At 38.1% G+C, this 26,507-nt stretch overlaps 1 protein-coding gene and 1 long non-coding RNA gene across 2 annotated transcripts in view; both read right to left on the bottom strand.

Moving 5' to 3' along the window:
- Window positions 1-2,343: 2,343 nt before the first annotated feature.
- On the bottom strand, window positions 2,344-3,584 carry LOC135463957 (uncharacterized). Its single transcript, XR_010443615.1, has 3 exons — window positions 3,401-3,584; window positions 2,765-2,839; window positions 2,344-2,396 (listed from the first exon to the last, which is right to left on the bottom strand). It is a non-coding gene; the product is annotated as an uncharacterized LOC135463957 (long non-coding RNA).
- A 4,168-nt stretch (window positions 3,585-7,752) lies between these two features.
- The window catches only part of LOC135464017 (uncharacterized), a 37,967-nt gene continuing 19,212 nt past the window's right edge, over window positions 7,753-26,507 (bottom strand). Inside the window, exons 2-10 of the mRNA XM_064741493.1 lie at window positions 17,487-17,802; window positions 17,034-17,066; window positions 15,554-15,663; window positions 13,850-13,917; window positions 13,041-13,228; window positions 12,271-12,417; window positions 10,651-10,878; window positions 9,139-9,213; window positions 7,753-7,838 (exon numbers count right to left, since the gene is read on the bottom strand). Coding sequence (XP_064597563.1) covers window positions 7,753-7,838; window positions 9,139-9,213; window positions 10,651-10,878; window positions 12,271-12,417; window positions 13,041-13,228; window positions 13,850-13,917; window positions 15,554-15,663; window positions 17,034-17,066; window positions 17,487-17,802 — 1,251 coding nt within the window. The remainder of the gene's footprint in view (window positions 7,839-9,138; window positions 9,214-10,650; window positions 10,879-12,270; window positions 12,418-13,040; window positions 13,229-13,849; window positions 13,918-15,553; window positions 15,664-17,033; window positions 17,067-17,486; window positions 17,803-26,507) is intronic.

The following is a 26,507-nucleotide window of genomic DNA, read 5'->3' as shown; positions in this document are numbered from 1 at the left end:
GATACAGGTACCCCCAGCCGGTGGGTATTTGCTACACTGATAGGCCAGGTTAAATCTCGTACTGCAACCATTCATAAAAGCTGCAAGACAACAAAGATCAGTTGAAGAGATAGATGATTTAAACCAGCAAAGGTACCATACTTTTCCAGGCCTAAAAAGATGTTTATTAAATATAAAGAAATACACGCAAAATTAACATTATTAACAGTTTTTTACTTTCTCCAAACTTTTTCACACACCTGGTAAGCAACAGTATTAATTTACTGAAATTTACAGAAATTACTCACAATTTACTCCATCAGTTTGTTTTTTTTTTTTGGTTTAGTACAATAAAATGGTAACACTATTTCCAATAAATCTACATGTGTATGACCCCTGTAGCAACAATTTTTAAATTTCTGTCATTTTCCTCCCACCATAAGGCTGGTCGCTGTCACATAAGTGAAAATTCAGATGTTCTTGAGTATGGCGTACAACGCAATCAAATACATAAATGAACTTTAATTTCCAGAATCTAATTAACACTTAATCAGGTCATAAGGACTCATGAAGAGTAAATTGATAAATTGAACTGAATCAATGCCTTTAAATAAGTTCAATAATGGAAGTACCTGGCATGTCACGGAAAACCCAGATCTTATTCAGGGTTTTAGTTTCATCATTTTTTAAGCAGATTATATTAAATGGATTCTCTTAGATTCGCTTTGCGAGAGTCCACGAGAATTAATTAAATTTAATATTAAATTACATTAATATTAATTTAATATTAAATTAAATTAATTAAATTACAAGCAGTAGCTCCAAATAAAGGCTTTAGGCATACACAGTAGCAGCGGTCATATCTTGATGATTTCAAGTTACTTTAATGAACCGAATATGTCTATTTCCGCAGACAAGCTTTACAATGTAGAGCACACTGTTGCTACTCAACAAATGACGCAGGATTTAATATTTCGGTTTTATTTATATCAAACAGTTTTAATTACAATGGGTCTAGTCATTGTCTGAGTTAGTTGGAGCTGCCAGAGCAATATACTTAAACTCATGATATGAAACAATGTGTATTCTATTGTAATGTTTATTTGATTGGTGTTTTACGCCGTGCTCAAGAATATTTCATTTATACGACGGCTGCCATGATTATGGTGGGAGGAAACCGGGCAGAGCCCGGCGGAAACCCACGACCATCCGCAGGTTATTGGCAGACCTTCCCACATACGGCCGGAGAGGAAGCCAACATGAGCTGGACTTGAACTCACAGCGACCGCATTGGCGAGAAACTCCTGGGTCATTACGCTGCGCTAGCGCGCTAACCAACTAAGCCACGCAGGCTCCCTATTGTAATAAAACTATGAACCTGAATGTGATTTTCTTTCACAGAAATCCAAACTTCCAGATTCCAATTTCCAGTAGAGCTCGACTTCATGAGTCAGAACAAGAGTCCGACTTCCAAAATCTTGTCGAAAGTTAAGCTCTGTGAACGCTCTTCCAGGTTGTACTCTTATCATTTCTTAATTGTCTGAAAAAAAAAAACTAACAAAATTTGTGTGTCCTTACCGGAGCAGAGATCCTGGCACGGGAAGATGGGCAACCCTTCCCTGGGCTCGCATTTGGGGAAGGAGTTGGCACAGAGGAACAAGGAGGCCATGGCCGAGCAACCAGAATCTAGAATGAGCCTGTACTCAGCGAACTTTTCGATCACGGCTGTCTTGTTCTGGCCAGAGAAGAACACTGTCATATTGTAGTGAGACTTGCATTCTGCCACGGGAACCACCTCACAGAAACCTAGGTGTATATGAAGATCAAATGTATATATCTACTTCACTGAATTTTACCTATTTATTTATTTATATATTCCATAAATGATTGTTTGACATCACACATAAAAATTCATTTAAATATTTTTAAATTTATCAATTAATTTACTTAATGCCATTAGTTAGTATTTATTATATTATGATAATAAAATTTCTTTTATTAAATTTACTCATTTAATTCTATTGATTTACTCACACATTTCATATCATTCCATCATCAAATTTCCAGTTACATTTGACAGCTTTTATTTCGAATGAACCTCCTAGTTTCTGGATGTACCTTAATTCGTCAACATTTTCGCGTATGAAAGGGCAATTTTCAGCAAAATTTATGCATATTTTAAATATGATTTTGGAGACAAAACTACACTGGTTGGACTGGCCAGATTCAGGGCTTCATAAAAAGTATGATTTTATCATCTGCAGTCAACACAGAATAAAGCCTTCAGAATATGCTTGAATAAACACCTTGGAGTCATGCAAAAAGGTTCAAGAATTACAGCATTCTTTGCTGATAGCAGTTATTACCATAGTCTGGCGTGGACGATGGTGGTGAGACCGTTGTCTGTGGCAACGAGCCTGAAAAAACAGAACAAAACAGAGAGTCAGAACTTCAAGGTACACTAGTTCAATTAATTAAACGTTGAGGCCTATTATCAACAATTTCCAATAGTTACCTGCCTCAACATTTAATCGTTGAATTAAAAAACCAAAGTGCCTTGCAGAATGGTAGGTCCATTTTGCAAGGCACTTTACGGAACAAAATTGCCTGTTAAATCCACTCCAAAACGGCGGCATACGAAGAAATACAGTAAAACATCTGTGACCCAATAAAGCTCAGGACGAAGAAAACAAGGTTACAAATTGAATTTTACTGTGTGACAGCGTAACATTTCCAAACATAGACGGCACCAAAACCATGCAGGTACAAATGTGGGCAGTCCTACCTCCATTATAGCAGCTGTCTGAAGACGGAGGAAAACTGGAGCACTGGAGTTCCACAGAGCAGTCTCTGGATACCTCTGATAATACAACAACAAACCACACAGTGAGATGTATTTAAAGTGCAAACAATTGAAATACAGACTTATCAATCAGAACGCATTTCCAAAAAAATACGTCCTACCAATGACAAAATATTTGTTTTAAATGATGTGGACCTGCTCTGTTCGGTGGGCTCACGATGGACGGTTCCAGGCAAGTCGCCATTTCGACAAGCTTGCCTTGAGTGTTGAGGTTCTATTCTTTCTCCCCGGAGACCCCAGGGGTCTTGACCATTGCATGAGTGAGTCCCTATCGTGTGTGAAGGTGTGAGTGCTAGAGGTAAACCACTGGCATTTGGTAAGTAAATGACAAACCTTTCCACGTGTTACTTACAGCTATTTACATGTGGAAATGAGCTCAAACTATACATGCAACAGATTGGCGGGAGTCTCGTGAGAAAAATTAAACAGGACAGACTTTTATAAAATCCCACATAATGTAATATGCTGGCACAATTGTCACCAATCAGAAATGACTTGGCTAAACAGTGTAGTCCAGAATTAACCAACCAGAATGCATGTAACATATTGATTTCTCACCTTGACAAAGCTGTTGGCATGGCAGCACCACACTTCCTGTCTTCGGATCACATATTGGGAACGAGATTGCACAAAAAAACGGCCGTGCCCTAACTGAGCAGTTGTTGCTCAAGTAGCTGCCAAAATATGGCTGAAATCTGGCGGCTACCTCTGACTGGTTCAGGCTAGAAACAGTTGTATAGTTGTAGAGATCTTGACACAAGGAGAACTCTAGGGTGTGGCACATGTCTGCAGAAAACCAAAAAAAAGGGGGATTTATTTGCTTATTTATTTGATTGATGTTTTACCTCGTATTCAAGAATATTTCGCTGGTACGATGGCGGCCAGCATTATGGGTGGGAGGAAACTGGGCAGAGCCTGGCCCAAACCCATGAGCAACCCATGAGGTTGCTGTCAGTCCTTCCCATAAACAGTTGGAGAAGAAGACAGCATGAGCTGGACTTGAACTCACTGCGACCGCATTAGTGAGAGGCTCATGGGTCATTGTGCCACGCTGGCCCCCTCAAAAAAGGTGGTTAAACAAATATTAAAAAAAAAAAACAAGCATTCTAAGAGTAATAATAATAATCCTTTATTTCACACTTAAAATAATTCAAAAATTAGAGTGAGTGAGTGAGTGAGTGCTTGGGGTTTAACGTCGTACTCAACAATTTTTCAGTCATATGACGACGAAGGAATCATTAGGGTGCATGTACGTGTAATGTGCCTCCTTGTTGCAGGACGGATTTCCACCGCTCTTTTATTTAGTGCTGCTTCACTGAGACGGCTTACCGAAGGCAAGTAAGCCGCCCCGCCCGAGCCATTATACTGATACGGGTCAACCAGTCGTTGCACTATCCCCTTCATGCTGAACGCCAAGCGAGGAAGTTACAACTTTCTCTTTTAAAGTCTTAGGTGTGACTCGATCAAGGATTGATCCTGGATCTACCAGTCCTGAAGCGGACGCTCTACCAACTGTGCTATCCGGGCCGGTCAAAAATTAGAAGTATATATATATACATATATATATATATACTGTAATTCTTCAACCTTTTTGCATGTTTTTAAATTGAAGGATGTTTGTTCAAGCATGCTCTGAAGGCATTATTCTGTGCTTACTAATACTATACTGTGAAGCCCTGACATTGGCTAATCCAACCAATGTAGTTCTGTCTCCAAAATCAAATTAAAAATGTGTATAAATTGCACTGAAAGTTGGTCCTTCATATGCGAAAAGGTTGAAGAATTAGGGGAGATGCCTTGATCAACCTATATAACATGTATAAATGAACACTATAGTATTACCTGGAGCAATAAAGCGTGTTTTCGGCAGTGAACTAATTGGAGGCCTGACATATTACTTTAGCAATAGTGCATGTCCCCTAACTCAGAACAATACATCTATGTCAAAGTTTTACAGCATTAATGAATAACATGGTGAAACGATGTACATGCACACAGTTTCAATTCAATATGATGAAGCGTCTTTTTTTTTTTAAAAAAACAAGGGTCGAAAATTGTTTTCAGACGGATGAAAACATGGGTGACATGACTGACGGTTGGATGGACTGCTAAATTTACAAGCCCAATGTTCGTAATTACCTGAAGCAGTCGTGACAGGTGTGGCTGGACTCGTCACCTGTGGCGTAGTCAACACCGGAGTTGTCTCTAGAGTCATTCCTGGAAAATTTCATAGAAAAACGACAATCAGAAATTTAACCCATCCACATGAGGAAGTCATAATTATAGCTTTTCTCAGCAGTACAATTTAGAAGTTAAAAAAAGTTTTGTAGACCATTTAATGAATGCTCAGTGTAAAGCTGTCAGATTTTCACATAAAAATTTAAAATCTGTGAAACTTGGGACAAAACTTTGCAATTAAAGTTTCACAAATAAGTACCATATACTGAAGACAAAGCAAACTTTCTTTTAATGCAAAAAAGTCTAGTTGTTGGGTTGTTTCACAGAGTCTGACCAGCTTAACATGGGATAGGGAGGTAAATTTTGAGATGATGTGTAAAATATGAGATGATGTGTAAAATACGAGATGATGTGTAAAATACAAGACAATGTGTAAAATATGAGATGATGTGTAAAATACGAGATGTGTAAAATATGAGATGATGTGTAAAATATGAGATGATGTGTAAAATACGAGACGATGTGTAAAATACAAGATGATATGTAAAATATGAGATGATGTGTAAAATATGAGATGATGTGTAAAATACGAGACGATGTGTGAAATACGAGACAATGTGTGAAACATGAGATGTGTAAAATACAAGAATATGTGTAAAATAGAAAATGTGTAAAATTCGAGATGTGTAAAATACCAGATAATGTGTAAAATACAAAATACAAGATGATGTCTGAACATCTGGATTTCACAGACAGACAAAATTACCCATGTGCGGAGTGAAACTGTCTTGTACTTACCTCCATCAAAGCAGGTGTCAGGAGCTTGGGGAAAATTAGCACAGGAAACATCTATAGCACACTCTCGTGACACCTCTGAAAAGCAAAAGAAAAGAAATGTTTAAGAAAGCATTCCTCATCAATAACTTAGCGCACAACATCAGTGACATCAAATCCATGTTTTTCACTTGAAACAGTTGTTTCAAGGTTCATTCTCTGTCAAAAGTGAGTTCAAACATCTAATCAACAAGTAATTGGTTACAAATCATAATTACACAAGATGAACCCAAAAAGGAAAACAACACAACTAAGTTCTTAAATTCCTTAACACAATGTGACAATAACATTAAAAAAAATACTTTCCACTAAACTACCTGATATGTTAATTACTGACCAATCAGAAACGTCCAAGCAAACCACTGTTAGCCGAGAATTAACTAATCAGAACGCATATAACATATAGATTACTCACTTTGACAAAGCTGTTGGCATGGTGGCACACCACTTCCTGTCTCTGGGTCACACTTTCCGAACATGGTTGCACAGAAAAATTGTCGTGCCATCACGGAGCAGTTGCTGCTCAAGTAGCTCGTGAAAACTGCCAGAAACCTGGTGGCAAGCTGCCCCTGATTTTTGCTGGGTATCTTTGTATAGCTGTAGAGGTCTTGACACACAGAGAACTCCAAACTGTGACACAAACCTGGGTGAAAAAAATAAAGCAAAATTAAAAAAATAAAATTACACACAAAGAACTTCAACATATGATGGAACACTGACCCCAGTGGGAAAGAACAAATGAGTTCACAGCTTTGAACCGTCTTGATACAAGCAGGAAGGAGTTTCACAAGTTACCCATTCTGAACGAATCAATGAAAGAATGAGTAAATGAATAAATGAATGAATGTATGAACGAGTGAATAAATGACTGAATGAGTGAATGAATGAATGAACGAATGAATGACTGAATGAATAAATGAATGAATGAATGAATGTATATCTGTACGCTTTATATAGAGCCTATATTTTAATATTCTGGCATTTCCTCCGACGACATTGACAAAAGATTTATTCTGCCCGTAAAGCAAAAAGTTCAAACTGACGTGGCCCCATGGTTGCTTTTGATACATGTATGATCTATTAATCAGACCATCCGTGTCACAGTGGTGTCTGATTCTGCACAAGTCTAACATGTAGCTGGCAAAACACTTCACTCGATACACTCCGTAAATGATTGATTGATCGAATGAAGGAATGTTTCTGCACCAGTCTATAGCTACATGTAGCTGGCAAAACACTTCACTCGATACACTCTGTAAATGGTTGATTGATTGAATGATTGAATGTTTCTGCACCAGTCTATAGCTACATGTAGCTGGCAAAACACTTCACTCGATACACTCTGTAAATGGTTGATTGATCGAATGATTGAATGTTTCTGCACCAGTCTATAGCTACATGTAGCTGGCAAAACACTTCACTTGATACACTCTGTGAATGATTTTTGAATGAATGGATGGATGATGAATGAATTGATGGATCAATCAATCAATAAATCAATGAATGAATGAATGCTTGAATGAATGAATGAATAAATGTGAATGAATGAATGAATAAATGAACGAAAGTATAACCAGATTAATGAATGAAACCTTCATTTAAACAATGTATAACTGTGCTACTGTATACCTTTCTCTTTACAGAGGTTCACTTCAACAACACAGGTGATGGTGCCGTTTTGGCTTGGCATTCTAAGCCGTCCCAAGACTGACCGCTCACCACTGTCAGACAGTTGTGACAGTTTCCCCACAGGCTTTTCAAAGATGCATCTTTCAAAGCGAGACATAAATGATTCCCTGACATAATATGTAGATTACATAGTGATACACAGTTGAATGCAATACAACTTTGTTGCAGGAATCATTAAAAAAAAAGAAGTACGGCAGAAGAGAATGTTTCTAAATACCTGAGACGGTGGTGACAGATGTTGTCGGAGTGGTCACCTGTGGTGTGGTTAGTGTCGGCGGCGTCTCTGAAGACATTCCTGGAACAGTTACACAAATACTAATCTGACAGTCCAATTTATATATTTATCTGATTGGCGTTTTACGCCATACTCAAGGGTATTTCCCTTCCTGGTATATGACTGTGGTCAACATTATGGTGGGAGGAAACCGGTCCGAGCCCAGGGGAAAGCTATTAATTCTATTAATAGAAATTCTATTAAGACTGGGTCAACATGGGAGAATGATTGATTGATTAAATGACTGACACTCAGACATTTAAACCATTCACATTAGGAACTTCACGCATGTCAAAATCTGTGTCAATTTAGATCTCTCCACCACACAGTTTCAAAAGATTTTTAAATCATTTATTAACCACTGCTTCATATGGTTTTCAAGAACATAATTACTACCTTCAACTCAAATGTTTCTTTCACAGTTTCAAATCTGGTCTCGATTTTGTTTTTTTTCTTGTTTTTTCTTTTGTTCTTTTTTTTTTGGGTTGATCATGGTGTCAGAAATAAGGTGATAAATATTTTATGTTATACATTTGGTAAATAGGATTAAAATCAAAGCACACCTTAGAAATTCTATTAAGACTGGGTCAACATGGGAGATTGATTGATTGATTAATTGACTCATTGAGTTTAAATTCATGTGTTGATTGATGTTGATTATATCAGGTATCAAGATCCGGTCTAATAAGCTAATAAATAAATGTTGGTTATTTTACTTTCTTCTGTGATAAGACACTGGCACTGGCATAATATTTATTTTATTTATTTATTTATTAATCTGATCAGTGTTTAACGCCGTACTAAAGAATATTTCACTAATACAACGGCGGCCAGCATTATGGTGGGAAGAAGCCAGGCAGACCCTGGTGGAAACCCACGACCATCTTCAGGTTGCTGCCATACCTTCCCACATAGGGCCGGAGAGAAAGCGAGCATGAGCTGGACTTGAACTCAGAGCAACCGCATTGGCGAGTGGCTCCTGGGTCATAACGCTGCACTAGTGCGCTAACCAACTGAGCCACGGTGGTCCCCGATTGAGTTTAAAGGATTTTCTCCCATGAAACTGGAATCAGGTTTATGGGCAAAAGAAATCAGAGTGGCCGAAGTAAACCAATGATCTTGGTCAAATATCTGACAAATCTCCTGACTTAAAGCCACGGCTGCAGGAACACCAATCAAACTGGAAGAGATGGCGCAAAATACCGGACAACAAGTATGCGAGAAACCCTGTGGGACGCAATTCCATTACTGATATTTAAGATTTCAGATAAACCTTTAACAACCATATCCACAACTCCTGTAACCATGGTCATTGTCTTACCTCCAGCAAAGCAGGTGGCAGGAGCTTGGGGCAAACCATCACATGATATCATTAGAGCACACTCTCGTGACACCTCTGGAAAACATTGAAACTGAGTGTGAGACATACATGTATTTCTAAACACGGGTCACCCGTAACGAAATTAAATCCCTCTGCAGACCAACTTTAAATACTATATGGTCCCAGTTCAATGTTATTTATTTATTATTTATTTGATTGGTGTTTTATGCTGTACTCAAGAATATTTCACTTATACGATGGCGGCCAGCATTATGGTGGGTGGAAACCGGGCACAGCCCGGGGGAAACCCACGACCATCCGCAGGCTGCTGGCAGACCTTCCCACTTACGGCCGGAGAGGAAGTCAGCATGAGCTGGACCTGAACTCACAGCGACCGCATTGGTGAGAGGCTCCTGGGTCATTACGCTGCGCTAGCGCACTAACCGACTGAGCCACGGAGGCCCCCAGTTCAATTTTAGCATTACTTAGTAGATGTAATCACGAAGCGATCTTAAGTTAAAGTTTAAAATCACTTAAAAATTGTTATTTCTCATGTAAACCAGGTCAAAATATTGCTTGACAATGTAAATCCTGGGTAAGTTATTGCACAACAAATTCAGTTAAAACAGTGGAAAGAACATACCAAATTTAACGACAGAAAGTTTGACTTAAGTCTAAGATCGCTTGTGATCCCGAGGCCAGAAATTCACCAATCTGACACAAAATACCACAATTCCTCAAAATTTTCACATTTTTCCAAGTTGTTAACTCAAGCCTGGCCTGAGGGCATTATTCTGTGTAGATTGATTATACCTCTTGTAACACCCTGAAATTTGCACAAATCCAACCAATGTAGTTTTGTCAAATTAATACACTGTACAAATCACACTGAAATTTGCTGTTATATGTGCAAAAAGGTTGAGTTCTATTCATTTTAGAATGGTGTTTCAAGGTTTCCTTGGAATATGGGATGATATTCTACTGGAAAACTGTAAGTTTCAGTACAAAAAATAATACAGTATATTGTGATATTTATTTGACTCTAAAAATCCACTTTGTGGATGAGATTTTAGGTCGTTTAGGGTAATTACAGAACCTGTTCTAATTAGGAATACAGATTTGTAGAACATTATAAAGTAAAACATCACATACCAAAGAAACTTTGGTTTTTAAAGTGCTCATGACATCTCTACATCAGCAAACTGTCCACTATCACTATGATTGATGTTGCCATGGAAACCTGAAATTATTCCTATCATCTTCAATAGTCTGCTTCTTGGTTTACGTGTGTTCTCGAAACAACATGGCTGAAATACTGCCGATGTGGCTTAAAGCAATAATCATTCATTGATCTGAACAGCAATTACCGTGAACAACCATATAAGCTCACCATAAAGACTATGATATGGTTTTTCATTGGTTGTCTGAGAGATGTAATTATCCAATCAGGTATCTGGAATGGGGAATAAATCTGCAATATATTGGAACCACTGCAGAACAACCAAATCTTACCTTGACAAAGCTGTCGGCATGGCAACACTTCACTTTCCGTCAATGGGTCGCATTTCCTAAACGTCAGTGCACAGAAAAATGGCCGTGCCTTCGCGGAGCAGCTGCTATTCAATAAAGTGCCATAACGAGCCAGAAACACGCCATGGAGTTGCGTCTGATTTTGACTTGGCAAAATCGTGTAGTTGTAAATGCCTTGACACTCTGAGAATTCCAAAAGGTGACACAAATCTGAAAGAAAGGATAAAAAAAACATCCGTCAGTTTGTTTCCAGAGTTTTTGTGCGTGAATAGCACAAACACGGAAAAGTGGCATAATAAAGTACAAATTCTACGTAAAATTTTCATGAACAGACAAACGAAGAAATGAGTACAACTGCAGCAAGAGCAATGCATGAGGGTCATATATAGGTTGGTTCATAACAGCAAACCAAAGTTATCGCCCTTGGATATGCTCAGATCACAATGACATCTAAGGTCAACCCACCATTTTTGGGCTGATAATTTTCCAGGGGTATCACTTTTCAGGTATAATATATTTTCATTGTTAGAGATTTTCTCTTTTTTAATCATAGAAATAGCCTGTAGTGATAGACATGATTATTTGTAAGATAAAGCAGTTATTTTCGAAGTAAGTAAATGCTAGCAGCACGGACACTATAGGCCCTATTACGGATTCAGGTTCTCTGGAGTTCGCACAACACTCACGCAGCGAAGGCCCTCCATTGCTACGAATGTAACTCCAATTTCCGGTATATGAGCAAGCGCTGTCACGCGGAACTCCCGAGAACCTGAATCCGTACTGAAGACCTATCTCCATTGGGTGCCAGTTTTCGTGGTTGTCATGATGAATCGTAGTTTCATGTAAATAGACAGGATACTAATAGTGTAAGTATCTTTCAGTAGAACTATATATATATATACGTAGGGCACACTTGTGTGATTGTTACTGTGGTGTGTCGGGGTTGGGGGGGGGGGGGTAGAGAGGGGACACAGTGATTCCAACTTTCATTGCATTTGGCTCCGTATAGTTTTGATGATATAACAAATCAAATACGAACACTGATCTGAGGAAATCAGTCGAAAGGTTTCAGAAGCGTTAGATGCGAAATATGTACCTAAACATGAAAAAGTAGGTTAAAGGCAATTAGATACCATGTGCAAGGGTTACCAGTGATTGTCAGGGTAGGTAAACTAGGGATCATGGCTTAACCCAATTTCTGGGCATGTTAGAAAGTACAAACAACGATCTGTTTTCCTTTCTTTCCGCCGTTCTTCTAAAACCCCTTTGATTCACAACAGCACTAACTTTGAGTAATGTTTCATTCAATTTGGGTCAGTAGTTATATGTCAGCGCTGAACAATGACCGGGAGCCTCCCACCAATGCCGTCGCTGTGAGTTCAAGTCCAGCTCATGCTGGTTTCCTCTCCGGACGTACAAGGAAAAGTCTGCCAGCAACCTGTGGATGGTCATGGATTTCCTCTTGACTCTGCCTGCTTTCCTCATACCATAACGGTGGCAGCTGTCGTATAAGTGAAATATTCTTCAGTATGACGAAAGACACCAATCAAATAAATAAATGTTCTGAGCTGAAAAAGTAGGTCAAAGACAGTGCACTCTTACCTTGCCCTTCAGTCGTTGTGAGTGGAGTAGATGGCTCTTTTGTCACCACTACTGTTGTTGTTGTGCTCATTTCTGTTGTTGTACTCATTTCTGTTGTTGGGCTCATCTCTGTTGTTGTTGAACTTACCGTTGTTGTTGTTGTTGTTACTGTAAAAGAGCATAACCAATAAAAAGTTAAATCAGCAAACACCAAAACTGAAAGAAGTGAAAAATGGGAGAAAAAATTGTAACTGCTTTGGTGGAGGAAATAGTCTGACAGTCTGCTTTTGGGTGAAGGAAAATGGCAATGCAGAGGTGAATGGCCAATTGTGAAAGTGAATGGCCAATTGTGGAGGTGAATGGCCAAGTGTGGAGGTAAATGGCCAAGTGTGGAGTTAAACGGCCAGGTGTGGAGGTGAATGGCCAAGTGCAGAGGTGAATGGGCAAGTGTAGAGGAAAATGGCCAAGTGTGGACAAAAAACCCAAAGTGTGAATTGAGAAAAATGGCCAAGCGTGGAGATGAATGGCCAAATGTGGAGGTGAATGGCCAAACGCGGAAGAAAATGGCCAAGTGTGGAGGTGAATGGCCAAGTGTGGAAGGAAAAGGCTGAGTATGAAAGAAACTGTGTTGAGTGTGATGGAAACTGAGAAAATCACTGGTCAAGGAAACTATTCTACCTTAAAACTTCACTGCCACTGTACAAGTGTATTCGTCAGTTTTGTTAGTACAACGAAAGACTCGCATCAATGAAATAAACAGTACTACAGGTACGTAGTAGAATCAAACCCACCATTTTGAATGACAACACTTTCCTTGTCTAGCGCCAGACCAAGCACTCCACTGAGGAACTGGTCCACGATAATGGCACCGACCATGCTGGCAGGGACGGATATGTTGGTCGGTTTGTCAGGATCCAAGGGAGTGTACTCTCTCAAAGCCGAGAAAAACGTGTCAAATGCTGTAATGATACTGCCATTTCTAAAAAAGAAAACAAGATATTTGAAACTATGAAAGGTCATGTTTGAAGAAGAAAAGAAATTATTTTTTAACATTAAGGATTTCACCAGAGGTGATTCTGACATTAAGGAGCTTTTATCTACCACTGGGACAAGACTGCTTTACAAAAAAAAAACAAAAAAAAAACAAAAAAACAGGAAAAAACATAAGCATGAGTCTTAAAGTATTTAAATGCGTTTTATACAAATTATGAACAAAAATCTAAAATAATAACTAAATGTTAAACATATTTTAATGGCCTTTCAACTGGCACATACTTGTCTTTAGTTTTCATTCAATCTTGGCGTATTTTACATTATCCAATCAATAATTTGTGATTTTGCCAAAGACACCAGACATGACACCTAGCACCAGTCACAAGTTGACAGTATACTAACTGACAAGAGATGACACCCACCAAGTCAATGTATCCTGGCAAAGGGCCGACAACAACATAGCATACACTTTTGTGTTAGTATAATGATAGCAAGGGTAAAAATCTTACACCTGACCTGATTCAGATTTGAACTCGAGGTCATGCATATCCTGCCTAATGATTGATTGCTTATCAAGACAGAGATAGTGAAAATGAGAAAGACTTACTGAAGGGAGACAATCTCTGTACGATTGTAGTACCTCCACAGAACACTGCTCATAAAAGCCTTGTCCAGCTGAAAAAGAAACATGTTTTGTCCACTTCACAGGCCTGCTCTGAATTATTGTCTCCCTTGTTTAACAGACAACAGTGATTTTGAGATAATGCGAGGTAAGTTATTGACACTAGATGAAGGTTGTACCTTCCCTATTAAAGCATGTAGGTTATGTAATGACAGTGAAAACTATTTCCTAGTCAACTGAAGGTAAAAACAATATCGGCCAATGGGAGGGGCAGAACACCTGCGAGACCATAAATGAAGACAATGTTTTTCAGCCGAGGAACAATAAACATATTTGACGGGAGTTCGCCGAAGCTGTCTAATTTATTCAAATAGGGCCAGGATTTTTAAAATTATCTGAATTTTTTAAAAAATTTATAACAAATATCATGGCGTTTACAAAGCACAATTAAAATCTGTCTTAAAGCTAGGTCTTCAGCTAGCTTACAGGACTATGGAAGTTCGACTCCCAAACTTGCCATTAGCCATTTTCTGAGGTCCGACCTCACCACAGCTTAATTCTAGAAAATCACCTTTCAAACAGGAGATTTCCTCAAGAGAGGTATTTCGGTGAAGCCCTATTAAAGTCACATCTTCATCGAATCAATTTCCCCAATTTCCATTCAACACGATTCTGTGACATGTCAGCTGACCAATATTTACTCAGGTCCGTTGAGTTTAGTGCCTTCATACGGGGGAAATTTCTACAAATATGATACTTTTATAACTCTTTACTTAACTCCTAATGTTCAGATTTTTTCAAACATTTGCTTCGATGCAGAATAAAAAAAATATGAAGTAAAAACTGTGAGGTCACAACTCTACTTGTTGGTTTAGCGTGAGAGCAAAATGCCTTTACAGGAACATGATTTGAAATTAGAACATTTCAACTCACTGTTATTGAGAGCAGGGGAGACAAATCTTCTGAATTATTTATTTATTTATCTATTAATTTGATTGGTGTTTTACGCCGTACTCAAGAATATTTCACTTATACGACGACAGCCCGCAATAAGGTGGATGGAAACAGGGCCGGGGGAAACCCACAACTATCTGCAGGTTGCTGACAGACCTTCCCACGTACGGTCGGAGAGGAAGCCAGCATGAGCTGAACTCACTGCGGTTGCATTGGTGAGAGGCTCCCGGGTCATTATGCTGCGCTAGCGCACTAGTCAAGTGAGCCATAGACGCCCTTCTGTTGAATCACAATACGGATCATCAGTTTTCCGGTTACATTTGATAGCTTTTATTTCAAATGAACCTCCTGCTTTCTGCATGTACTCTAATTCCTCAACATTTTCGCATATGAAAGAGCAACTTTCAACGTAATCTATGCACATTTTTAATCTGATTTGGTGACAAAAATATATTGACTGGATTGGCTATTGTCAGAGCTTCACAAAAAGTATAATTTAATCCATCAACACGGACTAATGTCTTCATAATATGATTGAATAAACACCTTACAAACACGCGAAAAGGTTGAAGAATTACAGTAGCTAACAGATCTGTCTAACTCACTGTGTGACAACTGTAATATACACAGTATAATCTGGCAGGTAATTTACAGGTGAGGCAAAATCATGGTATAAGCTAAAGATTAAAAATTGTTGAGAACTACCTTATTTTGACGTAGCGTCACATTTTATACCTGTGTTATAATACGAGCTTCCATAGCCCGATACTCCTCTGATGTTTGATTGGTCAGTTCCGGGCTCCATTCTTCTTGTAATCTGAACTGACCACTGTACTGAACTATTTCTGAAAAACGAATAAAAAGATGAAAAGAAAAATCAAATGAATGTCAGCATTTGTCTACGCTTTAGTAGTAATACACACAAACATTTGCATTTCCAACAATATTGTGCACAATTCACGTGTTAATCTTTCATGTGAGAGTTTCTATCCAGCAAAATAATGCAGATGTTTATGTTGGGAGGAAACTGGAAATAAACCTGCAACCTTTGGCAGCTTACTGATGAACTTTCCCACACATGACGTGAGGTACAGATATGTATACCAGACTGGTGGAAGATAGGTGGTCTTCCACAAAGATCTCAATGTGCAAACAGGGACACAAGCACTGTCTACCAGACCAATGAGAGCTCAGAATATATAAACTCACAAATCCATAAGAAGTACTTCTTATATATATGTAGGTGGCTGGTATGTGGCTGGTATATGGCATGTATAGGGTTTACGGGCTGTTTTCGAGCACCTGTGATCTGCACCATGTGTGTCCTAGCAATAAACAGGCAAACACCTCACACTGCTAGACTTCTTTTGTCTTTGAAACAGTAATACACAGAAATCTACATTTCTGCAAACTGTACAGGTGAAAGGTAAATGTGTTGTTGAAGAAATACACAGTCCATTAGATTCTGGCTAACTTTTGGCATCAACACTGTTTTGTCTTGCAATTGTTTTTCGGGACAAAAAGGGGCACATCTGACATTGTCAACTTTTGGGAGCATGCGTCATACTGACGCCATTTTCAGACACTGGGATTAAACATTGGAACTTCAGCGCAAAACATCAGCTCCATCTTTCCATATCCCAGCTTTTCCAAGTTTCCCTACTTTAGCGAACAGTATCTAGGGTGCACTATGCACGGAAAATGTTTCTTTGTTACGGTCATAATGGCTAAACTGTTAAATATTCTCATCTAACGAAAATTACGACGGAGTTTTAGATGGCAAACATTACTGAGGGTGAAATTTTCGTGCCAAACTCGCAACGTTTAACAGCATTTACTTGGCTGTTCAAGGACCTGTAGGCGTTGAAACCGATTACCAAGTCTCCGGTGGTCGCATTTGCTGTCTCACCATTGGCATATTTGATATAAATCGTTGGTCTGTGGCATTAAACTGGGATTTGCTAGGGACTTAACAGTTCTCGCAACTTTCAAGAACTCCCGCCACGTTGTAAATGATATCAATCGGCTGCCTTCGGGAGTTCCCGGCAGATGTGCTCGGTGGTCACGACGGCATAGGTTGCAGAAGAAATAAAAAAATCAGATCCAAGATTCATCCATATCTGCCAATAAATTAAATTACAACTGCTTTGAATGAAACCAAAGATTATGGTTACATTCTCAAAAAAAAAAAAAAAAAAAAAAATGAAACACGTACCATACGTCTGTGGACGGGGTGTTGTGGACGGTTCTGTTCGTGAGGCCAGGGATGGTCACCAAAAACGAAAGTGAAAGAAAAGAAATGCTGAGTCGCTTCTATGAATGTGTTAATGAAAGCAATGCTTTTCATATGTTCAGTTTAGTGAATAAAGATATAATTAATCAGACTGTTTTAATAACTATTTTATAATATTTTACCTATTTTCTTTTTCCTCTTATATAAAATACACATCGGTCCGTCAATTCTTCTTAATTTTCCTTCGTCATTTTTTTTTCTACGTCTTTCTTTCTTTGTTTCTACTATCTGCGTAAGGCTATGTACTGAAAATTACCCGTATATCCTCTCAATTCTCAAAACTTCTATTTTATCAAATATCCATCAACCATTAGGAGAGTTGATTTTAGTCTATAGACGGCCGTGTATATACGTGTAGCTGTACATGTCACTGACCTCTGTTTTTGTCGGTCAGGACAATAGCCAAGGCTATAATTGCGGCTATAGCCACAAGTACGGACACCCCAATCAAAGCGCAGAGGGCGCCGCGCACAGCGATGTTCCTCTTCTCGGACTTCGTCATTTGGACCTGGGGCCGTCCATTCCGGGACCGGAAAGAACCTCGAGGGGGTTGGTTATTATAGTTGATCACTGATATTCGGGTGTTGTCCTCCTTGTCGGGGTAGTTCAGGAAGTCGTTTCCGGCTTCTCTGCTCCAAGGGGGGCCCCGTGTGTCTGTTGGGGATACGTCTGTACTGCTTTCGTTAGTATTCTGCAACAAAAATGATGAGACACATGAAGGAATATATGAATGAAGAAACAGATAGATGAAAGAAGGAGTGAACGATCATGAAGGAATGAATAAAGGATTGAACAAAGGAGAAAAGGAATAATAAATTTTAATCAATTTGAATTCCTGTATTAAAACTGACATAGGCCTACTAGACTATCGTAAGCACTAGATTTATGAAAGAACAAAAGAAGAAATGAATTCATTTATGAATGAATGAAGATAAAATAATTTCATTTATGAATAAAGAAGAAATGAATTGATTTATGAATGAATGAAGAAAGAAAGGAATTAATCTATAAATGAAGAAAGTAAGAAGAAATGAATGAATGTACATAACCTTATTGAATTACATTACAATTCAGTATGTTTTGATAACGTCTTAAAGAGATATTACTTTCGTAGCTTTACAATGAGCACAGCTGCTCTGGGCTCTTTGGTCACGTGACTAAATTATTGGAGGTGGAAAAAAAAACAAATTTATCCCAGATGAGATACGCACCGAAGAAGATTTTAGATTAAAACATGAAAATTATAGATATTCCGATAGTAATTATTTCAGGAAAAGTAATCAGAATGTGTCTAGCCATTAGATATGATTATTTCAGTGTTCTGTAGTACTTTCAACTTTCGTAATAGGTAAAAATCATCATTTGGCCCACTTAGCCTCGTTATTTATCACCTTCAGTTCCTGGGGAGGAGCTCGGGTTCTCGAAACTATGGATACCAGGTCGGTAACCATTGATTTCACGCTAACCATGAATTAGGATATGTACTTATATATTGGGTTCGAAGATTCCTAATCGACGAAAGGCATTTCATTACAAGAGATTATATTTCCCGACGTTACAAAGAACACAAAACATTACACCATACTCGCCTGGCCTCGGGATCACGAAGCGATCTTAGACTCAAGTTAAAATTTCCGTGGGTATGTTCATTTCCGTAATTTTAGCTGAAAATTGTTTTACACTAACTTACCCAGAATTTACGTTGTTGTGCAATATTTTGACCTTATTACGTAAGAAGTAACAATTTTAAAGTGATCTGAACTTTCGACTTAAGTCTAAGATCGCTTCGTGATCCCGGGGATAGTATATCAAAACACTACGTAAATCATTTCGAACTGAAAGGCTCCCTTATGATATATATATATATATATATATATATATATATATATATATATATATCATATATATATATATATATATATATATATATTTTACTTAAGGGAACTTCAGTTTTATAATGAATAAATAAATAAAGGTCAAATTGAAATGAATAAAATCACAAGAAACACTTATATAATTCTTACCGTATATTTACTAGATCTGCTCTGGTAAGGCGCCATGTCTATAATGCCGTTATTAATTTGTTGCTTACACAGGTCTGTGCGTTTATAGTCCATGAAATCACTACTGACTGTATGGTGTGATTGGCGTATGACATATACGTGTTGAACTTGAAGGCATTCTGCTCCTGCTCGTAGTTGTTTTTACTAGACTACAAGCGTGTTTACATGTGGTGACATGCACTTAAACCTGTTGTACCACTCAACAGATGCATCCATCAATTCGTTTTATTTTTATATCGACAGCAGCTATTAAAATACGACGAGGACCGGATGTGGTGGAGTTAAGCGGATTATTTCCGAGGAGTGTGCTTAGAATACGCGTGGAGTACTTTCTCATTTCCTTCTAAAACTTGGGGCTTAGCGGGTTGAAATGCGACAATACGATTGGGTAAGACGCCAGAGCCCGGTATACAACCCCGGGCCTCTCCCCGACCCCCCTACACAAACGTGCTCCGCCCACTTGATTGTATAACATCACGATATATATAACTTGCCCACGTATAAACACGTAAAGATATAACCAGTCTAATCTAACGTGATGATATGCCACGTTTAAAAACGGGTGCATTTAATAGGAACTGGAATTTCGGAAGCCATACCTGTTATATGCGTCAGTGTTTCTTACATTAGAACAAAATTTTACTTCCGGTGTCTTAATGAAAAGAGTTGGAGCTATAGACGTTGTGTGTGCAATTATTCAATTGTACGTATTTTTTCTTGATTGGTTTTTAACGTCACATTTAAGAATACTTCTCTTTCCAGAAGACCATCAGGTTTATACATAGAGGAACTCGGAGTGTTGGCTACAGAGAAAAGCCCCGCCCTTTGTCAGCTGGGTTAAATCTCTTGACTTATATAAGAAATAGTCAGTGACAGTTGGATTCGAGCCTGTGACCTTTCGGCTACGACGAGAATGATCAACACTTCATACTTTGATCATTTATGCATGTGGCATATTTACTTGATTGGAGTTTATGAAATGTACACTGAAGAATTTTTCGCTCCTTAAGGCGATGGCGGTCAGTTATACAAGTTAGTGGAGGAACCGATGTTCGCGGCATAAACCACCGGCCTTAGGTAAGTTACTGGCGAACGGCCCACTGCCCCATGCAGCAATGGGTCATTCCACGCATGTTAGTAGCACTTATTACTAATCCAATACGTGCTTTCTTTAAATTCAAGTTGTCGTCAGATAAAAAAACTCACCATCCCTACAGTGCTTTTAGATGTCCATATTTCAAGAGATTAATCCCATTAAATAAAATTTAAATCCTCAAGTTTCCAAGTTTATGCCATGAATATATATATATATTTTGGATTAGATCAGTATTTGCCGATTTATTAGAATGAAAATTTCATTAATTTAAAATCTTATTAGGAGCAACCTATTCATCCACAGTCTATAGAAAACAGATCCAAAATACTGTATTATCCACGTATTATAGTTTGTCCTATATAACAAATTGTCTAAATCCGCACAGTGATAAATTCTACTCGATCCAAATTCGAACAAATTAAATGCAAACTTGATCGATTGACTGATTTATTTGTCTTTTACGCCACCCCAGGAATACTTTCATTGAAAGAAGTTGTCTCACGCACCTGCTCCAAAATGATGATGGGAAGGGAATGATCCCCGATTAACTCCAGCATATGGGCCTACGGATTACCAGACTAATCCGCCAGAGAACCCCAGGAATACTGAAGGAAAGCGATTCTGAAAAATGGCCGATTTCGTCCTTACATGGGGCCAATTAACATCCGAATCTAATTTTTCATTCTTGTCTCATATAAAGCCTATATCGGTATGCAAGGTTCGTGGATATATGTGACATATAGTGATGACGGCGACAACGATGTACTAGTATACAAACACACCTACACACGTTCACTGCTGATAACAGTTGCCCTTTCCCGTACAGGGCAGATAACACTACGAAACTTAGCTAGCGATACAGACTGCTTGAGTGCAGAGATAAAAATCGTTCGGTAAAGCGAGATTTGTAACTAGGAAATGATCGTAAATAGTGACTCACACAAGAACAAATTAGAAATCACTCTGAGAGCGCATGCGTTTGCGACACTTAAGTGTAGAAATTCCATGATTCTGGACACAAGGTTCACTCTGCGCCAGTGTCCAATTTCTCAGTGGGAAAGAATCGTTTTAAAATACGCTGGATGCAGATTTGGATCCCGATTTGGATCACCAGTAAAATGTAATGAATGCTTGAGTCCGTAGTCCAAGGCCAATCGGGGCCAAAAATTTAATCCAAAAATCAAAAGATGAGAAAAAATCGTAACCTCCTTGGCGACGGAAAATCCTGAGTAACAACATACTGTAATGGCCAGTATAGAGTTATGTCACGCAGTTGTTTGACTTATAGATTGAAAGATTGTTGTGTAAAGATATGTGTGTACATGACTTTTTCACTCACACAACAGCGGACAGTTTTATGGTTGAAGGAAACCCAAGAGACCGTGTTAAACCATCGAACTTTGGCAAGCCACTAACGAACTTTGTAATACATGTTGTAATATATCAATATGAATACCTTTTTTGTCATGACATTGTATTGTCTTGAAACCACCGCTTCATATATACAATACCCTAAAAATGTATAAAAAGTGACGGCAAAACTGTATTATAACACCACATCAGGTCATTCACTTATACCATTTATTTCTTTTCTTATACCGGAAAGCTGGTTTAATCCATTCTCTACATAAGTTCACTTTGTTGAGTGATTGGGGTCCCTCAATCGACCCCCCCCCCCCCATCACCCCTCCCTCAAAGCTTCCACCCACACTACTCCGCCATGCACTCGCACTGTCAATACCGCTCACTGACAATGAAAATGGGATTAATTTAATGCTATTTAGAAGTTGAGTTCGATGAGATAACAAATATATAGATCACAACTTCTGTTTATTCAGTGGGCGACATTTCGGTGTAGGTAATCATGATATTTCGCATAGGAATTGCGATCCATGTATTTGTTATGATATAAAGGGGCGTTAAAAGTCGATAATGGATAATCGCTCGACTAATTCTCAAAACAACTTGAAACAACATTCCCCAAAGGAATAAGTACGAAATAATATATAATATTGATAAATGTACATAAAACATAGTGAACCTCCTCCTGAATATAGACTTGAAGATAGTTAGCAAAGTGACAGAGAATTGAGTGTAACCCAGGGCAGATATGAAAAGCAATGCCGATCACCTTGCAAGATTGTGTACCTGTTGTACGCTGTAGATTTACCATGAGCACTTCACTCAGGTAGGAAAACTTGTAGATATCGTACATGCTATCGATCTGCTACACGACTGAATGAAAACTTTTTTAGGTATCGCACTCAAAATATCCGTTCCGCAAGACCGTTCAAGCATGGCCACTGTGTACATGTTGTGCATAGACAGATTTGTTATACACAACGTTCAAGCGTAAAATCTGTAAACGCCACCGTGAAAATGAAATAATCTTGTGCATTCTTCGATATTGTCTGTAATCCATAAGTTAAGGTATATACGGCAAACAGGAGAAAGATAGGCGACTGGATTCCGGGGCTACAGGTACATACATGAATGGAACTGACCCGTGGGTTACAGTTTAAGACGGCGTGACGTAAAAACCCCAAGCATACATACATACATTACTAGACCAGACATATTATGTGTCCATCAACGTAGCCTATATACCCACAAGAAGCTGTGGGTCTAAAATAAGAAAAACTCGTGTGTCAAAAACTTCTATCAAACATGCACCAAATAATGCTGTAATATTAAAAGTTAATCACTGAATGTGCTGAGCCATAAATCGTGACAACATTATTGGGTTATCAACCTACACAGGTAAGACAAGAATCTATGGGTTAAAAACGAGGTTGAATCTTATACATGCTTACACTCTGGGTTAACCATGGGCCTGTCGAGTAATTCCCTAATAATAGGACATACACAACCTATGTAAGCATCATGCATGTGCTACATTTTCAAGTGGAAATGACTTCCTACACTGATAATTGGAAACCAGCGAAAATACTAGCTCGAGTGAGACTCGAACTCACGACTTAATTTCCTACACTGATAATTGGAGACCAGCGAAAATACTAGCTCGAGTGAGACTCGAACTCACAACTTAAGGACTTAATTATCAGTGTAGGAAATCATATCTACTCGATGTATTCTCTGAATATGATTGCAATGTACTATATATATATATATATATATATATATATATATATATAGTACACATAAATTATGACACCTGTATCGATCCATCAGTCTCTATACAACATGTACCTACATGTGGGTCATTTTAATGCACTAGGTTAAATTTTGTGTCCAAGTCTTATGTTACATTTAGTACCTACATGATCCCACACAATATCTTACTAACAGTTTGGCCTATAAATACATAGGCGACGGAACCCGAGGGGGGTGGGGGTGGGGGCAGGGGGTTTGAAGTTAAAGTGGAGGGGCTAAGGCATACTAAAGGACACCACTACCGCCGCATCAGCCCCTCCCCCTCCCCACCTCCACCCAATTTTATAACGTTCCGCCGCTCCTGAAATATAGTGAGTGAGAGAGTTTACGGTCGTGCTCAACAATTCATGAAATATATATAAGGACGTTGACAATACAGCACTAAACGTATCTAGACAACGTAATGTATTCACTATGGTGCCTATATCATGTACATACAGCCAGTAACATTCGGTGAAAAACTGCAGGGCCCGGTTGTTTAAAACCGATTTAAGACTTAATATCATATTTAACTTTAAGCCAAGTATTCAGTTTTGTACCTAAAACGCACAAAAAACGTAAATAAAATTGCGTACCAGTGTATTACATATGAACTAAATTTCGGCTGTTATACCCTGACTTTGGAGGACTGCATTGGCCCCTGAGTTTGGCGAAAATTTTAAATATATAATATTACTGAATACCAGTATTAGTTAATACACTTTGGAACAACTGGACCCAGGAGTTTAACACCAAAGTTATCCCTGAGAATGATGTAAAATAAGGAAATAAATACATGCATATCAAGCCGGAGTAAATCGTGAAGGTATAAACGAAAGAGCTGTAACGTGCATTTTGACTCATAATTTAATCCTACCTGTAGCCTTCTCAGGCCACTCATGATCCCTCTCCCGCATTCCGTGTCACCACAGTTCAGTTTGTCGACAGGTAACAATTAAAGGTATATATACATATAAAACACCTTCTCCGGCCGTATATATGAGTATTCTGATTTGTATCTTATAGGGTAATACGTGTATTACATATATACATATGTACGTATATGCTACATACACACTATATACCACAAAGATAAGGATCCCGATCTGGCTTACCAATCTTATATAGTAAACCATAGATCCGTATATAAAGCCGCTTGCATGGTTTGCGCAAGGCGTCAATCTACCCACATCCCAGTGGTCACGTGACCTGGTGAACGTGCATGTTTGACAGAAAATCGAACAATATAGCATAATGTATGCTTTTTAATGTAAATATAGGCTACATAACGTCCTTCGCTGACTGAGAAAGTCTTCACGTTATGTATCTTCAATGTCAGTGAGCATAGCCCAGTATAGGGTGTCACTGTTGTAGGCCTACTATATTTGAACAGTTTCAATTCGGTGAAAAAAAAGAGAAGATAAACATCAAGCATTTTGTAAAATCCGGCCCTGTGAACTGTATGATTTGGTGTTTGTACGACAACGGCACGAATCTATCTTGTAATCTTCTGATAAATGTCAGAAAAATTAACGCATGTTTCAAAAATAGTAGTTTTTGTCAAACCCAGTTAATAAAGACACGGTTTAAACCCACGTGTTTGCGTGAAAAAAAAATAAGGCTGGAAATTTAAATATAGTATTGCGATTCACGAGAATAGTCATGTCTAAACAGATCCTATAGAAAGTTTTATCATTTACGAAAGAAGTTAGGCCAAAAAAAAAAATAGATACACATCCTATAGAAAGTTTTATCATTTACGGAAGAAGTTAGGCCAAAAAAAAAATAGATACACATCCTATAGAAAGTTTTATCATTTACGGAAGAAGTTAGGCCAAAGTTAGTTTCAAAAACAACAAAAACCAGATACGTAATGAATAGGCATGGTTCATGTACTTATCACATTTAAGTTTCACAAGTATACTTTTCTAACTTTATTTATTTATTAAAGTTTCTAACTTTTCTTCGCCCAATGAAACTTTAGCCACACCATTGCAGCTTCCACAAAACTTTGTAAATAACTTTTTTATTAATTTGGCTAATGATGTCATCGATTCAACACGATGAATATATAGCCTCTGACCCCGAATATATAACCTCTGACCCCAGGGTACTTGGAATTAGACATAATCATGACGCAGAGCACCAGAGATATTTTTTATTTACAAGAGAATTATACTCAATGTGAAAGTTAAGAAACTTGGAGCGAAGGCATTTGATGGAATAACCTGGACACAGAACTAAATTAGTTAGTAATGGAATTACTTATTCGAGTTACCATCTTTCTCTGAAGCATCTATACATGACATATATATATATATATATATATATATATATATATATATATATATATATATATATATATATATATATATATATATATATATATATTTTGAAGTGGGGGGGTGTTAACAGAGAACAAAAAGAAATTCATATTTTCTTAATTTTGGTAATTATGACAAAAAAGTGAGTAGTTCTTCGGAGCTTAATGATTCGTGACCTTAAATTTAATTAATACATACCAAAACAGATACAATCCTATATATTTTCAGAAAAAAGGCATGCACAACTATTTTGACTGGTCTTTCGCATTGTAATCGTCTCGGAACGCAACGGGGGATCCCCGGAATCATCGACAAAGAGTCACGTGGCTTCGCACTGATTGGGCGGTATTTTTGCCGACGTGGTTTTACATATTTTGGTTTTATTTTTAAAGCAATGGACAAATTTCCCTGTGGTCAGAGAAAATTGAAAAGGATTATACCTTTTACTGAAAAGTCCGTCACATACAGGAAATGACTACGGTAGATTTGCACGCGCGTTTCCGGAAATTTTATTGAGGTGTATTAGTAATAAATATAACGGCTTGGTTTACGCGGTAAGACTAAATATAATACACAGTTGTTCCTAAACATCCACATCTTAGACAAATACGGAAATTAAACTCATTAAACTTAGAACTTTCTAAGAAATAAATGAATGCTATATAGCGACCCGATCCCTCTCTACCTCTCCTTACATATACATGTACCGGTATATATACATACCATGAAAGAAACCATTTGCGTAAAAAAAGAATCACTG

This window comes from Liolophura sinensis, chromosome 3 (assembly GCF_032854445.1).
Source record: "Liolophura sinensis isolate JHLJ2023 chromosome 3, CUHK_Ljap_v2, whole genome shotgun sequence".
In the NCBI taxonomy this organism is placed as follows: domain Eukaryota; kingdom Metazoa; phylum Mollusca; class Polyplacophora; order Chitonida; family Chitonidae; genus Liolophura; species Liolophura sinensis.
Note: the sequence above shows the minus strand (reverse complement) of the source record. Positions and strands in the feature narration are given on the sequence as shown.